This window comes from Ostrinia furnacalis, unplaced genomic scaffold (assembly GCF_004193835.3).
Source record: "Ostrinia furnacalis isolate ACB-3 unplaced genomic scaffold, ASM419383v2 OfSCF0635, whole genome shotgun sequence".
In the NCBI taxonomy this organism is placed as follows: domain Eukaryota; kingdom Metazoa; phylum Arthropoda; class Insecta; order Lepidoptera; family Crambidae; genus Ostrinia; species Ostrinia furnacalis.
The window spans coordinates 363,532-388,207 of record NW_021130874.1 but is presented as its reverse complement, the minus strand read 5'-3'; the positions used below and the strand labels follow the sequence as shown (position 1 = coordinate 388,207).

The 24,676-nt window shown below is 35.6% G+C and overlaps 1 protein-coding gene across 1 annotated transcript; it reads right to left on the bottom strand.

Annotated features, from left to right (window-relative positions):
* Positions 1–1,922: 1,922 nt before the first annotated feature.
* LOC114366462 (uncharacterized) lies at positions 1,923–10,813 on the bottom strand. The gene is made up of 3 exons (XM_028323335.1): positions 10,744–10,813; positions 8,942–9,042; positions 1,923–2,201 (listed from the first exon to the last, which is right to left on the bottom strand). The coding sequence occupies exons 1-3, from the start codon at positions 10,750–10,752 to the stop codon at positions 1,982–1,984; spliced, it is 330 nt and encodes a 109-aa protein (XP_028179136.1). The 5' UTR covers positions 10,753–10,813; the 3' UTR covers positions 1,923–1,981.
* Between the last annotated feature and the right edge of the window lie 13,863 nt (positions 10,814–24,676).

Sequence of the window (24,676 nt, the reverse complement as noted above, 5' to 3'; positions counted from 1 at the left end):
ACATTGGTTCTAGGCTTTACTTGATATAATATTAACAAGACATGAGTGCCATGACTGTGGCAGTACTGGATGTATGGAAGTTGGAAACATTGAATTTTCGGACAGATCCAGTTTATTTTGTAACGTATTGTTAGTACCGTTGGATAGAGCTCATGAAGCAGTTTCAGGATCAGTAACCAGTTTTTGGATAGCTTGTATAGTTTTTAATATTAAGTGGTTTTACTAAATGTATGGAAGCTGGAAACATTGAATTTTCGGATAGATCCAGTTCATTTTGTAACCTATTATTGGTACTGTTGGATAGAGCTCATGAAACACTTTCAGGATCAGTAACCAGATTTTCGATATCTTGCATAGTTTAGAAATAATCGAGTGAGATCACTTATCGTTTCCACCCTGTATACATAACTTTTTTGTGAAATCAATTTTCATTACTCCCGGAAAACTTTCCAGGTAAAGCCATTATTTTGTACCAAATGACTGGACTAAATAATCAAAAAACGATCCCCGATTTTATCGAATCTTGCAAAAATGAAATAACCATTAAAATAAAAAGATTTTTTTTCTAGTTTCAGGATTTAGGAAATTGTTAAAGAAAAATGATTTTTATGGATAAGATATATTAATAAAATATGGATAAGCGTAAAGAATCTATCTATATAAATAAAAATGAATTGATGTTCGTTAGTCTGATTAAAACTCGAGAACGGCTGGGCCGATTGAGCTGATTTTGGTGTTAAAATGTTTGTCGTAGTCCAGGGTAGGTCTAAACGGTGAGCAAATAAGGAAAAATTTGCTTATTTATTGCCTTTAAGGCGGAACAGAGTTCGCCGGGTCAGCTAGTAATAAATAAATTATTGAAAGGAAATAGAAGGACTTTTTGGCGGAAAAGTTAAGCGTGCCTAATGTTCAGCAAGTTTGTTTGTTGTTCGTACATGATGCGGCCTGCGTTCACTCTGACATTTTGTGCTTTGAGTGTGGAAAATCCTTTACTGTGCGAATGCAACGCGTTAGCAAATTAAGGATAGGTTTGCTAGTGTCGGCATATCCGGCACCACAAGACTAGGTCCCTCTCACCTCATCTCACCTAGGCACATATTCACATAGTAGAAGAATTTACAACCAACCGGCCTTTGTGGAAATCATTGGCGGAGGCCCATGTTCAGTGCAGCAGTCCTATGGCTGAAATGATGATGATGAGATATTTTTGTGGGTTTCAGTCATTTTTGTGGGTGGTAGGCAATGTAAAGCAAAAGGGGAGCATAAAAGATCCCAATGGGCCAATGTGCATGTATACATAAGCGACAGCGCACACTGTGCAACAATCGCAGTGACTAGACGCCGACTTGTCAATTTCATATTATTATAATAGCTTGTCGTCGCGTATATGAAATTGACAAGTCGCGGCGGCGTCTAGTCGTCGCGAAGTCGCGATTGTCGCCCAATGTGCGCTGTTGACAGGATAATATGATTAAGAAAAGGATGTTTTATTTTTAACCAACTTCAACAAAAGGAGGAGGTTCTCAATTCCGTTGGTATTTTTTTTATATATGTACACAGATTACGCCGAGTTTTCTGATCTGATTTACAAATTCTTTTTTTGATCAATGCGAAATAGTTGACGAAATATTGTTGCAAAAACGGGAAATATTATTCAAACTATTTTCACGCCACGCTACCAACCGGGCAGCATGGAAAGCATTGGGGCAGACCTATGTTCTGCAGTGGACATCTGATGGCTATGATGATGATGATATTTTCATGCGTAGGAAGTAGCGGACACAGCTAGTCACTAATAATTATAAGTACTCGGATGCATCACGAATTGCAATTTTATCAAAAAGTTATAATTTTTAATTAATTTTATGACGCTAACTGAAACAACTGAAGGTTTTAAAAGAAATAAATGAAAACAGACTTATTTTAAACAATTTTGTTATATTTCTTCAACTATAACCGTTTGTTAGCCGTTTAAATTTGATTAGCCGCCAACCAAGCTTGCAAGTAACCCTCCTGGGGCTGATCCAGGCCCTTGCTCTGCTGTATAATCTGTACGATTGTCCTTCGAAAGATCTGTCAGAGTATATGTGACGAGATACGTGTAGCCATCAGAGCCGTCGAGGTAGAATTCGCCGGTATATTCAACTGGATTTTGTAGCGATAACCTGCTGTTCTGTTTGGTAATTTCGGACAGTATGTAGCTGAAAACGATGCAGTATTAGTTTAATGTGAGTATAACAGCAACTTAAAAGAAAAAATCAAAGCCTAATAAAGACTACGATGGGAATCTAGGCTACAGACTGCCTTAGCCACATCTTCATTCCAGACTTCTTGGACATCTTTTTAAACTTTTCGAACTTATCAAACAATTTTGTTTGTACTTCTGAATAGCGAAAAGACCATGATACTGTAGATCCTGGTCCTGACAAAGAAAGTAAATCAACAAAAAACTGGAAAAAAACGATTCTTGATTTTATTGAGTTAAAAAAAATATAAAAATTTAAAAAAATATATCTCAGTTTTATTTTCATTTTTTCCGTCGATAAAAATAGGTCTAGTTTCACCTATTTCATATGTGCACTTTATCAAGACTCACACTGTATGTTTGGCATACTATTCTATGGCTTAGTCTTGTCAGCGGTGGTAAACTGAATGCACCACATCCACCTAGTAAGTAATGTACAAACCTCGAGACGTCGAGTTCTACTTTTGAAGCCTCGGGGCTTCAAATAAGCGCAAACCTATCAAAAGAGCTCACGCCTTCAAAAGAGCTCGAGTTTTAAAATAAACCTTCAATAAAATCTTAAAGTGTAACTCAACAATATAAATGCCTTAAGTGATAAAGAGCACCGTCTATGAGTATTCTATTGCTAAAAAGCTTTACTTCTACTGATTCATTAGCAGCTAGCAGCCCATCATAACTAGAGCAAAGAAAATGACTCCCGAGAGCTCCCGAGTCGTTGAGCTTCATACAAACGAAGTGAGCCCTGTAGACGTCACCGAGATCTAGACAACGAGACTCGGAGGCCTCGAACCTTGTATTACATCCACATTCTCCAACCAAAATCATTAATTATACCTACAGGGTGTCCCATCAGTCATATAAGGCCTTAACAATTCGCGCCAGTGACCAAAAGTGCCTATAAGCACAGAAATTTAAAGCAATCATAATCGAAAACTATCAAAAATCGTGGAACATAATATGATGAAATATTTATTCAGCGACACAAATAAAAGACAATATGGGGGTGATTCGGGTAGCCCTAGTGCGGTATGCTCTACCTCTGGGCTTCGGCTTGACATTATTTTTGGGACACCCTGTATAATAAGTACTCGGATGTATCACTAAATGCAATAAATATAACAAAAAGTTATAAATTATACATTTTTCCTCATTTTTATAACGCTAACTAGGCCAGTAGATTACAACACAAAAATAAATCAAATCGGAAATAATTCCTACAAAAGGTTTTATTGCAACACTATTTGAGCAACTTGAGCTGGAGTAATGGGCATTATTGCAATGGCAATTATGGAAACGAGAATAACCCTAAGATTAATTTAAAAACAAAAATCAAAACGCCAAACCCTTACAACATTTAGTAATATAGACTTTTAATTTACCCGTACTCTTTAGGTACGCTCCAACAACGAAATGCGTTTCTAGAGTCAAAAAAGTTAAACAGACGCATTTTTTATGATTATAGCCTCATAAGTTAACAAAAACAAATATTCTGTTAACATGTCACATGAAACTTAGGTATACAACACCTATTTGACTTCATATCTGCGTGTTTAAGCTTGGGCCAAATTCCGTGCCGCTGAGTAATATAAATGATTCCCTTAGGTACAATATAGGAGAAGTCCAACCTATTGAATGAGACTGGACTACTCCAATTGGAATATAGTGTTAGAGTGCATCGATTCGGAGTTTGGAAGCAGTTTTTGGGCTTAAGATTTTATAGATCTTTTCTGTATGTAATTAGCATTTCATGACAAATTAATCGGAGATTTGAATATGACAAGTTACTTTAATAAGCATGATATAGGTTGCGTTTTTAGCTTCCGAAGACCTTTTATTGGACAAGAAATGATCCTATTCCTAATCTGCCTACTCCAAAATAGAATGCGGATTCTAATTATTGTCTCAATTTTTGTTTACTTTCTCTCAAATGTAGTTCAGTCAATGAAAAGATTCGTTGTATGGAAACTTCCAAATATTTCTTCTGACTATGAAACTTGGCACACGATAAAAATAGGTAAGACAGATTAGAGATACAATAATCTAACAACTTTTATTACGAGAAGTTTGGTATTTTTACGTTCGTATTGCTACCCCAAAATCAAAAAATCAAAATCAAAAATATTTATTCAGTTTAGACCACAAGTGGCACTTATGAAAGGTTGTAAGGTTAACATTGTCATTAACATTTTGCACTATCTTCTACTGAAAAATTGCTCTGCAAATTTTACCCGACTGCGCCAGAAGGAGCGTCATACGGGGGTAGTATTAAGATCTTATCATGTTTTAAAAATATAAAAATAACAAACTCGTAATAAAAGTTGTTGGTAGAATATCTGTTACGGTAAATGTGATAAATGTGAAAATTATTCGGATTACTAATGTTTGGGCAAAAAACGTTTCCCAAATTAACACATCGCAAACAACGTTTCGCAAATTTTCATTTGGCAAATTCTCATTTGGCAAAACAACTTATTGCAAACTTTTAATTCGCAAATGTCGTTTTTGGCATATTATTGTTTAGCAAATTATTGTTTGGCAAAGTATGTTTTGCCAAATGTTTCATTTGGCAAAAATATTTCACGATAAACTATTTACAAAACAATTTGATTGGTACATAGAATGGAATACAAATTAGCTTGTGGTTATTATTTTGTTTAGTGGGTAGTTAATATAATTTTTTTTCTAAATAAATTTTCATATTTCATTCTTTTTATCGAAATTTCCAAATGATTCATTAACAATAGAGATGATTCTAGCGCTCGGCGGCCGCTGCCGCGGCACGCTTCGCTCGCCTTCGCGCATTAAGGGTCACTGTTCTAACCTAACCTAACCTAGTATTTTCTACAATACCTACTTTTTGCAACCATCCTATTTTCTGCAATCTCTCTGTTTTACATAAAATTATTGTGAAAACCATGACCATGTGCCTTATGCTTTGATTTGTGGGTAACGGTGGGTACTCGTAAGTATGTGAAGTGTAATTTGACCAAGAAAATTATTTGGGATATAATATTTGGCAAAATAAAACATTTGCTATATAAACATTTAACCGTGTGGAGTTGCTGGTCCTCCCATCGGTCGCGTCCCCAGGTGGTGGATAGGGGAATGCCTCCCAGATATGGGTGGTACTAGGGAAATGAAATACCTAGCGCGAACCAAAACCAGTAGGCATGGGCGTGCCTTGAGTCCAGGAAGATACGGCCTAAGGGATCTTACCCGATACAAAAGACGAAGCTGTGGATCAGTTAACCTTCAATGAAATGGCGGAAAGACAAAACAGAATACCCCAGGAGGGTACCGTAACATGCGGAGAATCCCTCCCTGAACAGTGTCGTGCCCAAAAGACAGGACAGTGTTCGGGCAGCCCCTCGGATTCTGGGGGGGGGCGATTTTCGCTTGACGACATCGACGGTAGAATCAGGTACTAAGGTAAAGGAAATCCCCAAGGCTTACATTCAACAAGTACTTAACAAGAGCGTATTTACGAACAGACAAAGATCAAGCTCTATCGGCAACTTACCCCAAACTAAAGATAAAATCGATCTATCATTAGAACAAGATCAACATGACATCACCCATATAGATGACAACTGTGAGAACACTCAGCATGAGAATTGGACGGTAATTACCAATAAAAAGCGTCTTAGATCAAGTCCTGAAACATCAAACAGATGCAAACAAACTAAATTGAACTCTTATTGGCTAAGTCAGACAATAGAAACTTCAAATCGCTATACCGAACTGGAAGTCGACCAGGAAACACCAGTAAAGGAGAGCCCTAGAGAGCCCAGACCTCCGCCTATATTTGTAGACAAAGTGGCTAACATACAGCCCCTAATAAACCTACTCAATGCGCACGTATGTGACAATTATACATTAAAGGTGCTACAAAATGATAAAATTAAGATCCAACCACATACATCACTAATTTATCCTAAAATAGTAAAACTGTTAGAAGACAAAGACACAGAATTCTATACTTACAAACCCAAAAACGAAAGAAATTTCAAGGTAGTCCTAAAAAATATGCACCCTACAATGGATATAGACGAGATAAAAATACAGTTACATGGACAAGGACACGTAGTTGCAAATATTTGGAACATAAAACAGAGATCCACTAAAAAACCCTTACCAATATTTATCGTGGAACTTGAGCCAAAAGCCAATAACAAACAAATCTATGACATTAAAAGGCTTATGAATTGTAATATCCACTTTGAACCACCACGACCAAAGCGTGAAATACCGCAATGTTCTAACTGCCAGCAATATGGCCACACCAGAAAATATTGTCGCAGAAAACCTAAATGCATCAAATGTGCTGGGGACCACTCTTCGTCTGCTTGTGCAATGAAAGGGAGGCTGTCTAATGTCAAGTGTGTTCTTTGCGAAGGAAACCATCCAGCCAATTATAAGGGCTGTAACGTATACAGAGAACTACAAAAAATAAAGTATCCACCTCCACGCGAAAGAAAGCCTCCAAAGGCTCCTCAAAAAGATACAGAGACAGCACCCAATCCAAGTAGTATACCAAACATGCCAAAAAAGACTTACGCCCGGGTAGTAGCCAGTAACGAAAATGCAAATTATAATAAGACAGAGACAAACTATGCTCAGGATCAGAATTTCGTCAAGGATATGATGGAGATGCTAAAACAAATGATGAACCAACTTACAACTATGAACAATCTGCTCCTAGCACTAACAAATCAAATTACACAAAAACGGAACTAAAATTAGTGATTTGGAATGCCAATGGGCTGTTACAANTCCGCCTATATGTATTTGTAGACAAAGTGGCTAACATACAGCCCCTAATAAACCTACTCAATGCGCACGTATGTGACAATTATACATTAAAGGTGCTACAAAATGATAAAATTAAGATCCAACCACATAAATAGTAAAACTGTTAGAAGAAAAAGACACAGAATTCTATACTTACAAACCCAAAAACGAAAGAAATTTCAAGGTAGTCCTAAAAAATATGCACCCTACAATGGATATAGACGAGATAAAAATACAGTTACATGGACAAGGACACGTAGTTGCAAATATTTGGAACATAAAACAGAGATCCACTAAAAAACCCTTACCAATATTTATCGTGGAACTTGAGCCAAAAGCCAATAACAAACAAATCTATGACATTAAAAGGCTTATGAATTGTAATATCCACTTTGAACCACCACGACCAAACCGTGAAATACCGCAATGTTCTAACTGCCAGCAATATGGCCACACCAGAAAATATTGTCGCAGAAAACCTAAATGCATCAAATGTGCTGGGGACCACTCTTCGTCTGCTTGTGCAATGAAAGGGAGGCTGTCTAATGTCAAGTGTGTTCTTTGTGAAGGAAACCATCCAGCCAATTATAAGGGCTGTAACGTATACAGAGAACTACAAAAAATAAAGTATCCACCTCCACGCGAAAGAAAGCCTCCAAAGGCTCCTCAAAAAGATACAGAGACAGCACCCAATCCAAGTAGTATACCAAACATGCCAAAAAAGACTTACGCCCGGGTAGTAGCCAGTAACGAAAATGCAAATTATAATAAGACAGAGACAAACTATGCTCAGGATCAGAATTTCGTCAAGGATATGATGGAGATGCTAAAACAAATGATGAACCAACTTACAACTATGAACAATCTGCTCCTAGCACTAACAAATCAAATTACACAAAAACGGAACTANAACAAAGGGTAATATTTTGGTGTTATACATAGATTTCGAATATAAAAAATATATAATTTAACTAATTAAGACATGACAAAAAAACTGAGGTATGTCTTGTTTCTGTCGGGTCTGGGTTTTTTTTGTATGGGGCGTGACCGTTCTTCTTTGGCGAAAAGTAATTTGGCCAAACGGAAGGATACCAAATTAATCACCTTAACCTATTTGACACTTTAAATCAAAACATTATGTTATGGGCATCATGGCAAAGTAATATTATGCAAGAAACATTCCAGACTCATTATGCCAAATTATATTAATATAATTATGATATTAAAACGTACAAAATGTGCGGTCGTACACGAGCACGTACACGAGCCGGTGTTCTCTTTTATGATGTTAATGTTAGTACTAAGGTTACATTATTAAATAATCATTTATTAATGTGATTAATTTATTACTTTTACCTCGACTGTCGGTAATTATTCATAATAACAGGTAATTATTAATATATTTCAATTTCTCACATTTACCGTAACATATCTATAAACCTATTTTCATCATTCGCCAAGATTAATAGGCAGAGAGAGAAACGAGGAGTTCCGTAAACGAACTAAAGTCAGCGACATAGCCCGATGGATTAGCAAGCTGAAGTGGCAATGGGCAGGGTACATAGTACGCAGAATTGACGGCCAACTGATGAGATGAACTGATGGAGCACCAAGGTTCTGGAGTGGAGGCCACGTACAAGAAAACGCAGCGTGTGACGTCCACCCACAAGGTGGACCGACAACCTGATAAAGGTAGCAGGAAGGCGCTGGATGCAGGCCGCTACCAACCGTGCGATGTGGAAGTCATTGGGGGAGGCCTATGTTCAGCAGTGGACGTCCTGTGGCTGAAATGATGATGATGAATAGGCAGAGGAATTATTTGTGATACAAAAGATTCGTTGATCGAACTAATGAGGCAGCGATGTTTAACTTACATGGAAGTCGGTTAAAAATAATTCAACTTACAAATTATTTAAACTATTTATCCCAGGTGATTTGATGCTTTCATCCCGTGGACCGCCGGCAGGCGCTGCCGCTCTCAGCGCCACTAAACTCAGTACGATTATCTGAAATTAAATAAGAATTTAGTTAAAATTTTATGGTATTTTCTATCGTCATTTAGGCTGGGTTGCACCATTTAACTTTAACTTTGACAAACGTCAAAAGTCTGTCAAACTCCATACAAAATGCACCGGTTATCGTCATAGTTACCGTTAAAGTTAGGTGGTGCAACTCAACCTTAGACTAACTTCTGTGTTAACAGAAATCACACCAAAAATATGTTCATGTAAAATGTTGCTAAGACGAACCGTAAGGCCTTCACACTTATTTATTTATTTATTTAAACTTTAATGCCAAAATAAATTTGTACATAAGGCGAACTTAATGCACTAACTAAAGCATTCTCGACCAGTTTACCTTTGGGTTGAGCAAAAAAGAAATTTGTAACACTTCACTGTGATAAAGTTATAAAATCATCTCATGTAGAGCTAAGCTTCTAACTCTACATCTTGGTCAAAATATGGCACGACCATTTGTAAGGGTGTTTGTTACTCTTTCTCGCAAAAACTACCGAACGGATTTTGGTGTAACTTTACAGTACATACGAATAACATAATACAATTTATAACAATCGAGAACAAACTGAATTTCACGCGGGCGTAGCCGCGCGCATAAGCTATTAAATATTTATTTATAAAAAATTAAGTTGTATTAGGTAATAAATAAATCCGTGACATTGACAGAGGGGCGCCACCGTCAATCCCGGATTGCTGGTTCCGATTTTTGCCACTTTGGAAACTATACATATAGTTGGACGATGGTGGCGCCCCCCTATCAATGTTTTGGTGGGACAGTTCAGTGTAGTTCATCTATATGTAGTTCATCTTAGCAATAAAACACTGACTAGACTTTGACGCTTGACGTTGAATATTTCTTACTTTTACTTTCTAAATAGTGTTAATCAGCAAATAATTAAGTACTACAACTTTACTTGGACATAGTGAAAGAGGCCCTATCTGTTAATACTATTTCACAATTTCAATATTTTTAAGTAATGTACTTAAATTGTGTTATTATTACTGTTTATTACATTATAAGAAACATAGTAACTAAGTATTAACTATGTAATAATGATACATAATGATTAGGTAATAAATGTGTATATTATTTTCTTTTCATTTTTAAGCTAGGGGGTGCCTTAAACACCCAACTATCTTTGTTTGCAATTTTCATGATAACCTTTAAATAACTTTGGGCGCACCAACTCTTGTATGACACCCATCCTGGAACCTTTAGCCTGGCTTGTTCCCACGGAGAGATCCCGTTTTTTGCAGGATCCCTGTGTTTTAATTTTAAATTACACACAAACAGCCCGTTTGCAATGTCCCGCAAAAAACCGATACGTTCGAATTTGTAATTCTAATTTCAAACACACATATTATGTGTTCACTTTTCACGCGACAGTCCATACTGCATTACTGGATCCCGCAAAACTAAATAGCCGTGGGAAAGAGCCCTAAGGTGTATGATCTTGTTGGTGGTCCAGATTTATAATACTCGTATATCAAATTCTTGTGTCACAGTGTTTGTAACAAAACTCCTCCGAAACGGCTTGACCGATTCTTTTGAAGTTTTGTGTGTACCTGTAATCAGTAGGTCTAACAACAGAACGATAAGTATTTTTCACACCCCTAGATGTAAAATTTTAATAACATTTACTGGGTCAGCTAATAAATAAACAAATACTTAAGATTCTGATTACTTACCAGCTTCATTTATATTTTTGAGGTTGTCTTTCGCTTAAATGTACAGTTTGAAATGATGGCTCAGTTTATAAGGCCACGTATTATAACCACCTGAGAATTCATTATAAAATATTCATAAAGCTATGAGCACACGATGGGGCCGCTTGAAGGCTGCATTTTGCAGCTCGGGCGCAGCCATCGCGTATATAAATAATATGCCTATCACTAACATCAGGTCTAAAAAAACTTCATACATTTTTTTTTCTTAGACCAGTTCTGAGGCTATCTCGATTCGTGACCTCGTGATCGCTTCGCTACATCACCAAGTGACTTACAAAACAGTCGATGTGAACAATTTTATCGAATCGAAATCATAGGCTAGTAGAGTCATGTTTTTAAATAACGGGGTTATACAGTGTGAGTCACGTTAAAGTGTACATATGAAAATAGATGAAACTAGACCTGTTTTTATCGACAAAAAAGAGGTCAAAAATTTTTTGAGTTTTTTTTTTAATTTTTTATAGAATTTTTTTTCTTCCAATTACTTATTGTAAAGAAAACGTAATAACTTTTAAACTAAGCGGTAGATCCTGATAAAATAAAAACAGTAATAATGCTAAATAACAGGCGATACTAAAAAAATACACAAAAAAGTACAACAAATAATAAAAAATGATACTTTTTGAAAAAAATCTGCTTTAAAATTCGTGTTTTTTTGGTTATTTGATAAATTTCTCCAAAAAATGTCCCTATAACCGGTGGTTTTTATTATTTTTTATTGTTCTCAACCGTATTATCTTTGTAGAACCAAAAATCGCATGTCTCTATCCCTATCACAACATTTGCTATGATCGTTTGAACAAAGGCCTGCCACAACATTATTCTCCGCTACAGGTAGAGACAATTTTAATTTTAACTAAAATGCTTATTTTACTTCGAAATCTTTTGTTTTTATTTGAAATCTAACTTGTCTTTATCAAAATTACAAATCTAGAGCCATTTTCAGTTTTGTTGTTAACGAAGCGTTGAATTTTTGGTGCTTGAAAGACCAAAAACTAATTAATTTTATGATTCATATAGGGCCCTGACCATATGAATCACGCACAGATAAATCAGTTTTTTGCCTAAAATCGAGCAAAACTTGTCATACATACAGACTTCAGTGTTGTCATTTTTCTACATGATTATATAACCCAAAAGCATCACAAGAAAGACAGATTAGATTTTTAATGCAATAATGTAATTTTATAAAGTAGGCATTGTAATCAGCATGCCACCTGAACCAAGCACAGATGAATCAAGTATTTGCCTTCGTCACACCGGGTTCTAAGCCAACCAGCTCCACGTCTGCCTTCTAGCTCATCCGTTGCAAGATGGGCTTGCCTCCACGCCAGAAACCAGACTCTCATGATTAAAACCTGACCAGTTATGGTCAAGAACAGCTCACGCCATATGAATCAGTATTTTATGCCGGACACTGCTTATTTATTTTTTTGCGAACAAACTAACTTAATTAAAATTATGACACATTTTTTTTGTAGAAGGACAACTCATTAGCTTTCGAAATAATTTTAATTTATATTGATATATCAAAAGGAAAATGCTACATCAACTATTTTGTTCCGGAAAATGGCTAACGGACACACCATATGAATCAGAGAATCACACTTCAAGTATTTTTATTTTGTATAAAGACAGCAATTTTGTCAAAAATGTTATTTGCGCCAGATAGGGCTATAGCTAAGCTATACGAAAAAAAATATTGCATACCATTTTGTTAGTTGGTTACAGAACTATACCCAAAGACATCGAAAATTTTGCCTCCGAAGAAATACCCATGTACACTTTAACGTGACTCACACTATATAGGTAGACGTAACATTTTGAACATCTTGTTGTTGGAACTTCTGTAACATTGAGAAGTGATTAAATGAATATCAATTAATAAACTTAAAAAGGTAAGCTAAGCTGTAGATAAATATAATATACTACTAGCTGTGCCCACGACTTTGTACGCGTGGAAATAAAATCGTAATTTTCCCATGTTTTCTCACCGCATAAACCTTCCCTGGACTACAACAATAATTTCAAAACCAAAATCAACCAAATCGGTCCAGCCATTCTCGAGTTTCAGCGAGACTAACGAACAGCAATTAATTTTTATTATACATATACATACATATAGATTGCTAAATAAAAATGTACTTAAATAAAATGCGACCATTTTACTATCAACACCGCAATGTACATTTTCTTTTTTTCTCTGTCGTTTTGCTCTTAGCAGAGGGCGTAGTGTGGGTTTATGTCAAACGAATTAGATATCGACTGCGTAAAAAATATAAAATAAGAAGGTTTTAGTTCTTGAAATTTTCCGCTAGGGCTGCTGTACAATCCGTCATACATTTAAATTGTCATTTTTTTACGCAGTCTCACACTAGTTCACACTACGCCCGCAGTTAAGGCAACAACGCGCTTATGTTCACAGCCTAATTCTAGTCTCATTCAAAAGTGTAAGGTTAAGGTCAACGACTCTAAATATACATTCATTAAATAAAATAAAAAAACAGTTGCATCATCATCATTCAGAAGGAGAAGGTTCTCAATTCGAGTGTATGTTTTTTTGTATGTATGTTACCGCAGAACTCCGTCAATTATGAACTGATTTCCAAAATTTTTAGTTCGATAGGGTATACTCCCCAGGTGGTCCCATTGTCACCAAGTCAGGGTCTGATGATGGGATCCTAGGGAAATCGAGGGCAACCCTCAAATCTTGTAGGCAAGTATATCATTTTTCATATTTTTTCTTAAGGTATTCAAGTATCTGCGCCTGGAAATCATCATCTTATATTGAGGAGCTAATGATAGAAGGTAAAACTCCTTATTGCTTAGGAGTTAGAGGTTAATTCTTTTATTTTTTTAGATACGTATAGTTTCTAAAGTTATTCAAGTGTTTGCATCAGGTAGTTATCAGCTCGTCATGATGTGATGATGGAAGGTACAACTCCTCAACGCTTAGGAGTTGGAGTATAATTCTTTAAACATTATAGGTACAAATAGACTGACAATTGTATACTTTCATGTTTTTAAAGTGAACTGACGGTTTAAGGTATTTTTAGGTTGCCGATATAGTAACCTGTATACAGTACCCGGCAATAAATATTGCACATCGACCTTTGGAAAGAGAATCGGTTAATTTCGGCTCGTAGAGCGTTATCTCTGTCGCACACTACCTATACGATTGACAAAACGTCATTGACAAAACATTATTCAATGAAAATATTGTCCGAACTCTTAGTATTTCTCTTCGACAAATATTTTGACACATTGTAAACCACTTTTCTTTCACGACTATCAAAAGTTTTTAGCAATTTAATTANCAGTTTAGATCTAGGTGTGCGATATGTTTGATATTTCGTCACCGCGCCCGCGCCCGCGCCCGCGAGTCAACGTGTGCAAGCACATACACTTCACCACCGGATACCCGGCGCCGGTTAGCCGGCAACCGGGACGTGTGAAAAGGGCCTAAAGGTCGATGTGCAATATTTATCGTCGGGTATTGTACATATAGGGTGTTAGATAAATGGGTATATGAGCCGACACTAGCCCATGTTAACATTTATGCATATAAATGGTATCATTTTATTTTTTGAAATGTTCATACATAATAAAGTCTTATAAAATCAGATTTTATTTTATTTAGGACTAGCGGCCGCCCGCGACTTCGTACGCGTGGATCTCGTTTTACCCCCCCTTCATCTATCTTACGCGGTTCAGATTTTTTCATACAATTTTTTTTCCCGCTAACTCCCGTTCCCGTGGGAATTTTGTAATATCCTGTTGTAACTAAGCTTTAAGTTTACTAAGGTACCTGCATGCCAAATTTCAAGCGTCTATCTTACGCGGTTTAGATTTTTTCATACAAATGTTTTTTCCCGCTAACTCCCGTTCCCATGAGAATTTTGCAATATCCTGTTGTAACTAAGCCTTAAGTTTACTAAGGTACCTGCATGCCAAATTTCAAGGGTCTATCTTACGCGGTTTAGATTTTTTCATACAAATGTTTTTTCCCGCTAACTCCCGTTCCCGTGGGAATTTTGCAATATCCTGTTGTAACTAAGCTTTAAGTTTACTAAGGTACCTGCAATCCCAATTTCCAGGCTTCTACTTTCGCCGGTTTAGATTTTTCATACAAATGTTTTTTCCCGCTAACTCCCGTTCCCGTGGGAATTTTGCAATATCCTGTTGTAACTAAGCTTTAAGTTTACTAAGGTANTTTAATTATTAAAATCAATTGCACACATTTAAAATAAAGTTTGTTTACACTTTGACAAAACGTCATTGTCAGTAATTGTAGTGCGACAGTGATATCGCTCTACGACACCGAAATTAGCCGATTGTCTCTTTCTAAGGCCCTTTTCACATGTTCCGGTTGCCGGCTAACCGGCACCGGGTACCCGGTGAAGTGTATGGGCATGCCGGATTAATTACGCCGGAACATGTGAAAGCTACGTACTCGTACCATGCCCATACACTTCACCACCGGATACCCGGCGCCGGTTAGCCGGCAACCGGGACGTGTGAAATGGACCTAAAGGTCGATGTGCAATATTTATCGCCGGGTATTGTACATATAGGGTGTTAGATAAATGGGTATATGAGCCGACACTAGCCCATGTTAACATTTATGCATATAAATGGTATCATTTTATTTTTTTAAATGTTCATACAAAATAAAGTTTTATAAAATCAGATTTTATTTTATTTAGGATAACAAACAATTGTACAATTCAGATATGCAGTAAAGTTATACATCGAGATTTAGTTATTGTACCGCTATCCCTACGTTTAATGTAATTTCATACGTTTCATAATCTTGGCACCGACTCCAAAAGTATCAATCATGGTATATAATATTAATTCGTCCCAAAAAATAAGTAATTAGTAATTATTTTCTACTTTTTAGTGCATGATTTTTGGAGTCGGTTTTATTTTTTTGTTAAAATTCATTTTTAGGTTGCCGATATAGTAACCTGTATTTTGTAGGGAATATTATTTTACACTTATCATGAAAAATATAGTCTCAATGTACAGCCCACCTTCAATGGTAACATCAAGGTAATAATTAGTAGGTACCTCATCATCATCATCATCATCTCAGCAATAGGACATCCACTGCTGAACATAGGCCTCCCCCAATGCTTTCCATGTTACCCGGTTGGTAGCGGCCTGCGTCCAGCGCTTTCCTGCTACCTTTATGATGTCGTCGGTCCACCTTGTGGGTGGACGTCCCACTCCAGAACCTTGCTGCCACATCGGCCGTCAGTTCTGCGTAGGTACTAGTAGTAGGTACCTACCTAACTAAAAAGCAAGAAGTATGATGCTCGATGTTAAGAATCATCGATCGGTGAAAGAATTTTTGAAATTGGTCCAGTAGCTTCGGTTAGAGCCTTTTCAATACAAACAAACATTCAAATCTTTCTTCTTTATAATATTAGTATAGAAGTAAAAGTTACTCGCTCCTGCTGTCTTACTGTTACTTGAAATAGGTACGTTTAAATATTTGAAACTGTGTAAATAATAAGTAATTGGCAATAGAGAGAGTGATTCAAAAATGAATCATGGTATTTGTCCCAATAAAAAAATATTTTTCTACTTTTTAGTGAACTTTGTTTGTGGCGTCGGTTTTAATTTTTTTGTTAAAATTAATTTTGTTCATGCTTTTTAGTAGGCTAGTCCTTGTTGCTGCCACTAGGGGTGTGGGTACAGTACCTACATTAGGACTATTGTTTTTCATGTTAAGTGTAAATATGGCTTACTTGAAATATCGACAACTAAAAAGCAAGTTCACCTAACCTAAGAAGTTTAACCTTCCATCATCAGCTCACCTTAATATCCTGAAAGAATACAACTTATGTCCATACGTACCTAAAATATTTTAAGAATTATTCTCCAACTCCTTAGTGTTAAGGAGTTCTACCTTCAAGAACCATCTCATCACCATGCGATAACGACTATCTGATGCAAACACTTAAATAACTTTAGAAACTATACGTATTTATTTATTACAGTCAAATCAAAACTAATAATCGGTCAAAACCTCTTTTGACTGCAAAATTCAGTCAAAAGTTATTAATTGACTGATGCCCTTGGTCAATATCACTTTTGACTGATTTTTCCAGTCAAAAAACCACTTTTGAGTGCCAAAATCAGTTAACGAATAAACTGTCGCAGAAAGAAGCTATCGCACTATGGAATAGTATATTAGTTAAGCCATAACACAATCATAATTGCTTACTTTGTGGCTAGATAGCGCTGTGTGAAATTGTCCAAAGATATTTATTTATTACTAGCTTTCCGCCCGCGGCTTCGCCCGCGTGGAATTTTGTCTGTCACAGAAAAACTTTATCGCGCGCGTCCCTGTTTCAAAAACCGGGATAAAAACTATCCTATGTTCTTTCCTGGGACTCAAACTATCTCTATGCCAAATTTCATCAAAATCGGTTGCGAGGTTTAAGCGGGAAAGCGTAACAGACAGACAGACAGACAGACAGACAGACAGAGTTACTTTCGCATTTATAATATTAGTTGGGATTGGGATTTATGGAGGATTCGGTGTAAAGTAGTCGATGCATCAATTTAGATACATGAAAACAGGCCAAGTGTGAGTTGTAAATGTAAAGTTGCTGTACCATCGCACACAAATGATGTCACACAAGAAACGAAGTATCCCAATAGGTAGGTACAAACCACCAGATTGTTTGTCAACAGTTTTCAAGATTTTGTAACTAATCATTTTTTTCCAGAATTGCCAATTGGAGGTTTTTTTTTCCATTTTGGATTTATTTATGACCATATGGAATCCTGTAGGGAATAAATGTAAGGCATAATAATTATCCTCCTTCAAATCTTTCCTTCTAAGGAAATAAAATACCTATAATGAAGTTTACGATTTATTCTCACATTCCCCTTCAACAATCTCTGTATTTAAAAATCTCTTGAAGAAAACAGTAACATCTTTTAATGAATACATCATGAATTGGTTTAGTTTGTTACCATCCTCGTCGCGTTCTTCATAGAGAAGACTTTCAATGTCCTTCTTCTTTTTAGGTTTTGAACGAAGTACTGTATCCCCATTTATTATTAGAACTGCTCGACGCTTTGATGTCAAAATATAATGTTTCGTGACATTTTCGAAAGAATTATTCGTAGTATTTAAAATTCTGTAAAATAAATATGGAGGTTTACTAATAGGAAGCACTACACACTACACGCATAATTTTCTTTGTTGTTCATCGTGACCAAAATTGCGTGAAATTATGCATTGTCTTCCATCACCCACTCGTCCTTATCTCGAACTGTTTTCGTGAAATTAATCGGTGCTATTTGCAAACTGTGTGCTTATCATGAGTTTACGTTAGGTGTGCTCGCTAGAGAGTTACGTCAAAAATCTATGAAGATTTTATTTCTTGAAAGTAGCCGCTAGGCGCGCTGCACAATATGTCANTTAAGGTTTAGGTACATTTTTTTACGCAGTCGCTAACGAGCACACCTAACGTAAACTCATGGTTAGCACACTGGTTCACCCTATAACTACTTTCTATGACTTTTGACAATATGTCAAAAGTCGACGACTCATGGCGGGTCGGCGGGTTTGGTGTGTAGTTTACATTACTTACCCATTCAAGTTCATTTCGTCCAATGAGGACGATAACACAGCTAAACACAGGCCATGTAGTATCTGGAAATAACTCAATCGTGGAAATAAAATTAAAAAATAAACATCAATTTTTAAAATGTAATCGTTTAATACTTACAATTAAAAGCCCAATATATTGCTTTGATAAAAACATTTTCCAAATAAAAACCAGCTTATGAAATTAGTACTCACTAAGTACCTTTTTCGGGAAATAAAACTTTTATAGGCAACAGAAATCATTTGCTTCAGTGAACCAAAACATCCTATTAAGATTATTAGCACTCACGTATAATGCAAATGGGTTCTAGTACAGTCAGCGTCAAATGCCCAAAATATGCAAAACGATAACAACACGTGAAGGTTGTGTTGTCAACTTTTTAGCCAACTTTGATGCTGACTGTACCAATACTCTGGCACCACATTTTAATTCCATCTGAAATTACCAATTAATAATACCAATTCCCATTATTGGTTTTTTGTTAGAATTTTAAGATTTTCATCTTAAAATTCTAACAAAAAATATTTTATACAGATAGAATGTAACTTTAGACGAATATTTTTGAAAGTTTAATAATGTAGGTAACATTATTAAACTTTCAAAAATATTCGTCTAAAGTTACATTCATAAATCCATAAATAAATATGATATTTTTTACTGATGCCAATATTTAGAACTTTTATGTATTTTAANTATTTTCATTTTGTTGTTATTAATTTTAAGACAAAAAAATACATTCGTTATCCTTGAAAAAACTTTATTTGGGACGTATTCCACTTAGAGCACCTATCGATATTTTGGGCAGGTGCTCTAAGTGAAGTTAAATTTATTTTTACGATGTATTCCACTTAGAGCACCTTTAACACAGCAGCCTAATAGAAACCTATCTTAAAAACTTTCTTACTTAGTTGACTAACTGCTGTGTCATACGTCTACATTTAGAGCTTCATATCAAAATTGAAGACTGGAATGGGAAGCAGCTAAAATTTAAAAATCCTTTAGTTTCTTCTAAGTAAGTAGTTTCCCACGGACATTTTATCTAGGCATAGCAATAAATCGACTTAAATAACGTTAATAAGTCATTTATTAACTACTTTAACTTAACATTTAATCTTCAAAATGACGACCGTTGGCTTCAATGAAAACAAGACATCTTCGAAAAAAAAATTAACAGTGCGACACGATTCCCCCTGATTCTCCAATGTTTACTTAATTTTATTCTGCTGATGAGTGGTAGGTATTACCATCAATATTAATTAATGGCAAACTCGACATCAAATCGATCCCTCATTAATATAGCAACATCTCGCAAGTTATACAGCCACTTGGAATAAATCACCTTACCTTTTTTGTTCACCTCACTATAATACAAGCTCTCAATATGTCGTGGTATTCTGTACCTTAAGGGCTCTAGCTTGGTGAATTTTATTTCGTGGTGATTTGGTGAATCTTGGTTCAGATATCGGTTGTTCAGATTTTTTTTTCACTAAAAATAGGTTAGGAATTTTCCATTCTTTTAAAATTGTAGAGTCAATTCTTAAAATGTCTGTATACTCGTCAGCAAACGTATAAGTTTTCATTGTGATTATTGCCAGTACTAAAAACTGTTTCACCTGTGAATAAAACCGTACGAGTAAACAATTTTCATTCTTGAGAATAAACAATAAAATATTGAAAAAATCTATTTTACATACCCAATTAAAAGTACAGTCAGCGTCAAATAGTTACGTAACACTTAAAGTAGCCAAAAGTTCGCAACAGGTCTTTGTTACAACTGGAATAAGGTTGTGTTGTAAACTTTTTGGCCACTTTGGGTGTTACGAACTATTTGACGCTGACTGTACCACGAGAATTAGAAACCCAAGACTATTAAAAAATCACTGATATTACATGCATTAATTATTTGTAAAGGAAAAGAGAAACATTTTGCTCATAAACGCTACACTTAAAACAACGTAGTAGGATCATAAGTTTTCTCTAATAAAAACACTATTAAAACAATACATTCTTACCATTTTTATTAACAGTCAAATCTACCACAAAAACCGTCCAAGTGATTTATAGGTAATTTTGTTTTATCCCATTAAACTCGATTAGACATAGTGCTACGCTTCGATGAATTTAAAATGACAATCAACTACTGCGTTAAGAATCAGAGGTAGTTCAGGCTACGTGTCCGTCAGACATTTTAATTTTTTTAGCGCATAAGAACTAATGTTGTTGATAAGCTATCTAGGTCCTGTGAGGTTGATCTCAGGTGACATTTGATCGAGGATGAATTGACTCCCTTTTAAATATGTAGGTGTCGAATCATCTCAATCATCATAAATCTTCGGATGAAACTTCGCCGTGAAACTGCGTCTTGGAAGTGTCAGTGTGCCTACCATGAGTTTACGTTTGGTGTGCTCGCTAGCGACTGCGTAAAAAAATGACATTAAATGTATGACATATTGTGCAGCGCCTCTAGCGGCTACTTTCAAGAAATAAAATGTTCATAGATTTTGTTGACGTATTCGCTAGCGAGCACACCTAACGTAAACTCATGGTAAGCACACTGATCATCCGAAATGCTATTTTGCTTTTGCTATGGTGCACCAGTTTGGGCTGACAGAGCTACTATAGGAGCCGCTCGACGGAAACTACTCCAAAGTCAACGCCTTGCATTGATTTTTCTTTGCAAAGCTTACAGAACTGTGAGCACGGAGGCTCTGCCAGTCCTGGCTGGTGTACTGCCGGTCGACTTAGAGGTACAAAAGCGTGCGGCTATGTACTTCGCATCNGCTGATTTCTGTCCTATTTTTTATGTGATTATTTGTCTGTATATGAAAATTGTTTGTTTCCCTAATATAAATAAATAAATAAAATAAATAAATAAATATACAATGTGGTAGTACAAAAACGAGTCACAGTAGTTGTTGTGCACAGATGTTTGCCTTATGATGAGAGCGTGAATTATTGAACTCTGCCCTTGTTTTGTTCTTAATTCTTCTACATCTCGGACTTGTCCTGCCAATATCAACAACTTTCCTTTAAATATGGTTTGTGGTTGGAATTTGATATTGTAACACACACAAACCCGGTCTTCAAAACAATACTCATTTCGATCTGAAAACGACATTTAATTTATTACTAGCGATACAGGAACATTTAAATATATTTACTGTTGTATAATGAAACCGTTAAAGTAGCTTTTTCTTTTTGTTTTACTGTAAAACTACAACTATAAATGAAGTAAACAAACCCTGACACAATCAAAATTAAACACACTTTTCGGACTTGCCTCATTTGATTTGAATGACCTAAATGATTTCAAAACCTTTTTTCCACCCAAATCGTGGTATCACAACAATTTATTAGTCGAAAATATTTGTTATTTTTTCATTTCGATATTTTTTCACAAATAAACGACCTAAATGTCAATGTGACAGAGCCCACAAAGTTGTGGACGCTAGTTGGCGCTGTAATCGTGCACGGAGCCAATACTCGTCAGCAAACGTATAAGTTTTCATTGTGATTATTGCCAGTACTAAAAACTGTTTCACCTGTGAATAAAACCGTACGAGTAAACAATTTTCATTCTTGAGAATAAACAATAAACTATTGAAAAAATCTATTTTACATACCCAATTAAAAGTACAGTCAGCGTCAAATAGTTACGTAACACTTAAGTAGCCAAAAGTTCGCAACAGGTCTTTGTTACAACTGGAATAAGGTTGTGTTGTAAACTTTTTGGCCACTTTGGGTGTTACGAACTACACTGGTCAGCACAAAAATCGACCCTCCCGCGACAAGCACTTTCAAACGTAATGCATTCCCACTTCCCACCAATATTGGCACCATTTAAAAGCCTAGTTCTAAACTTCATTTCATTAAAGGAAAGGTTTTTACCCCGAAAATGAGTCTGTAGAAGAATCCAGAGTGACTTCTTCAAAAAATAGGTAGTTACGCTTGAGCCAACTTTTATAGCTATAAACTGTTAAGTTGGGATTAATCGCTATCCATCTGTTAAAGAGGACACGTGAGATCATTATTTGGTTTTATAACCATAAAAATTGTTCTAATTGATCGCAGGGGTGCGCCCAAAGTGAGGTCTTTTTTCAAGTCACATTTATTGTATAGGTTAATTGTGTATAATCGTTTATTAAGTAATTAAATGTGTTTTTCTTTAAGGATATTTATTGGGCTTTCAAATAACACCAATATTATTGGGGCACCATTATTGTGTCAGTAGAAACAAGTTTTCCTGTAAAGCGTAGGTGGGCCGATTTTTGCGATGACCAGTATATTTGACGCTGACTGTACCACGAGAATTAGAAACCCAAGAATATTAAAAAATCACTGATATTACATGCATTAATTATTTGTAAAGGAAAAGAGAAACATTTTGCTCATAAACGCTACACTTAAAACAACGTAGTAGGATCATAAGTTTTCTCTAATAAAAACACTATTAAAACAATACATTCTTACCATTTTTATTAACAGTCAAATCTACCACAAAAACTTCGTCCAAGTGATTTATAATTTTGTTTTATCCCATGAAACTCGATTAGACATAGTGCTACGCTTCGATGAATTTAAAATGACAATCAACTACTGCGTTAAGAATCAGAGGTAGTTCAGGCTACGTGTCCGTCAGACATTTTTACCGATAAATTACATAAGAACTAATGTTGTTGATTAGCTATCTAGTCCTGTGAGGTTAAACTCAGGTGAATTGTGAATTTGTTGAATTGTCTCCCTTATAAATATGTAGGTGTCGAATCATCTCAATCATCATAAATCTTCGGATGAAACTTCGCCGTGAAACCGCGGCTTGGATGTGTCAGATCATCCGAAATACATATAATTAATTAAATTAAATTCTAATAATGAAAAGGACAACGGTAAGAATCAATTATTTTAAGAATTTTTCATGTCATATTTTGCGGATGATTCGACTCCTATTTTGAAAGAGAGACAATAAAGTTCATCCTATGAAATTTCCTCGGAGGAAACGTCACCTAAATCTGAGGTTGCTGGTGTTTTCAAATAACCCTATACAATGATTTAAGATATAAACCTACAGTTTTGCACAATGCATATTTAAAACTCTTTCATTGTGTAAAAAATATCACTAGCTTTGATATAATATTCCAATATAACTAAAAAAGTATTGAACAAACATCGATATTACAATTGTTATTTACGTTTTGTTTCCTGAATTTGTAAATAAATGACATTGTGACCTAATGCCTTATCCAGTAAACAAACGAGGTTGTGGTAAGATAAACGTTACCCGACTGTAAAGTACCTCTGTGATTACATATACGAGTATTTTCGATTACTCACACACACACCAACCTACTATTTTTGTAGTACGGTCAACGGCACTTGAAGCTTAACACTGCAGCATCTTATGTATTTTGTGATAGGTGTTATTTTGCAACATTTTTATGTAACTCTGACTTAGTAGAGACTGCATTTGCTTCCGTGAGACATTATTTCTGAAACGTTAGAATTTTAATTCGTAATAAGAATTTGCACAATTGGGTATTTGACTTGGTAACTAATATTATAAAGGCGAAAGTGGGTATGGTTTTTTATAACTATTTCACTCAAAAACGGCTGAACATATTGTGATGAAACTTTACAATATTATTTTTTATACATCAGCTTAACATAAATAGGCTATAATTTATAACGATTTGTGACAAACTGATTTAATGCAGGCGAAGTCACAACTTCAATCTAGCCCTGAAACTTTAGTTGGTTTTTGGATCAAAAAGTAAATTAATAGGCAATCTATTGAGTTGGCAGAAATCTCATACTTCATAAGTTCATAACACAGAATAGCCTACCCGAAAGTAACATACTTAATATTTCCATTAGGTGAGATATAAGTATTCCACGTTGTTGTAAAAAATACACGTAATATTTCGTGCCCGAATTCAAGATTCAATTCGATTGTTTCCAAAATAAGTCTTCATTATGTCTCAACCGCCAGCCATCCCATTTATGCACAATGATCGGTTAAACACAAACTCCGCATCTGAACGATCGCTCAAACGTGATAATCATGAGATAATTTGTATACTTAGTAATGTTTTCTTGAAATTTGGTCATTCCAAATGATTTCACTCAGTAGGTAACTGTTCAGTTTACAAAACCCATTAACGTCTCCATTGTTTCATTATAGGATGTCGCTTATTTGAGCTGTGATCTGTGACGTCACTTCTCGGTAATTCCATTCATGTGTCGATCTCTTAATGGGCAGGTGG

Excerpts from the sequence above, each read along its gene's own strand:
- LOC114366462 (XM_028323335.1), bottom strand. Across the intron at positions 2,202-8,941 it reads ATAAATAGTTTAAATAATTT|CTACATACTGTCCGAAATTA; the intron begins GTAAGTTGAATT and ends CATCGTTTTCAG.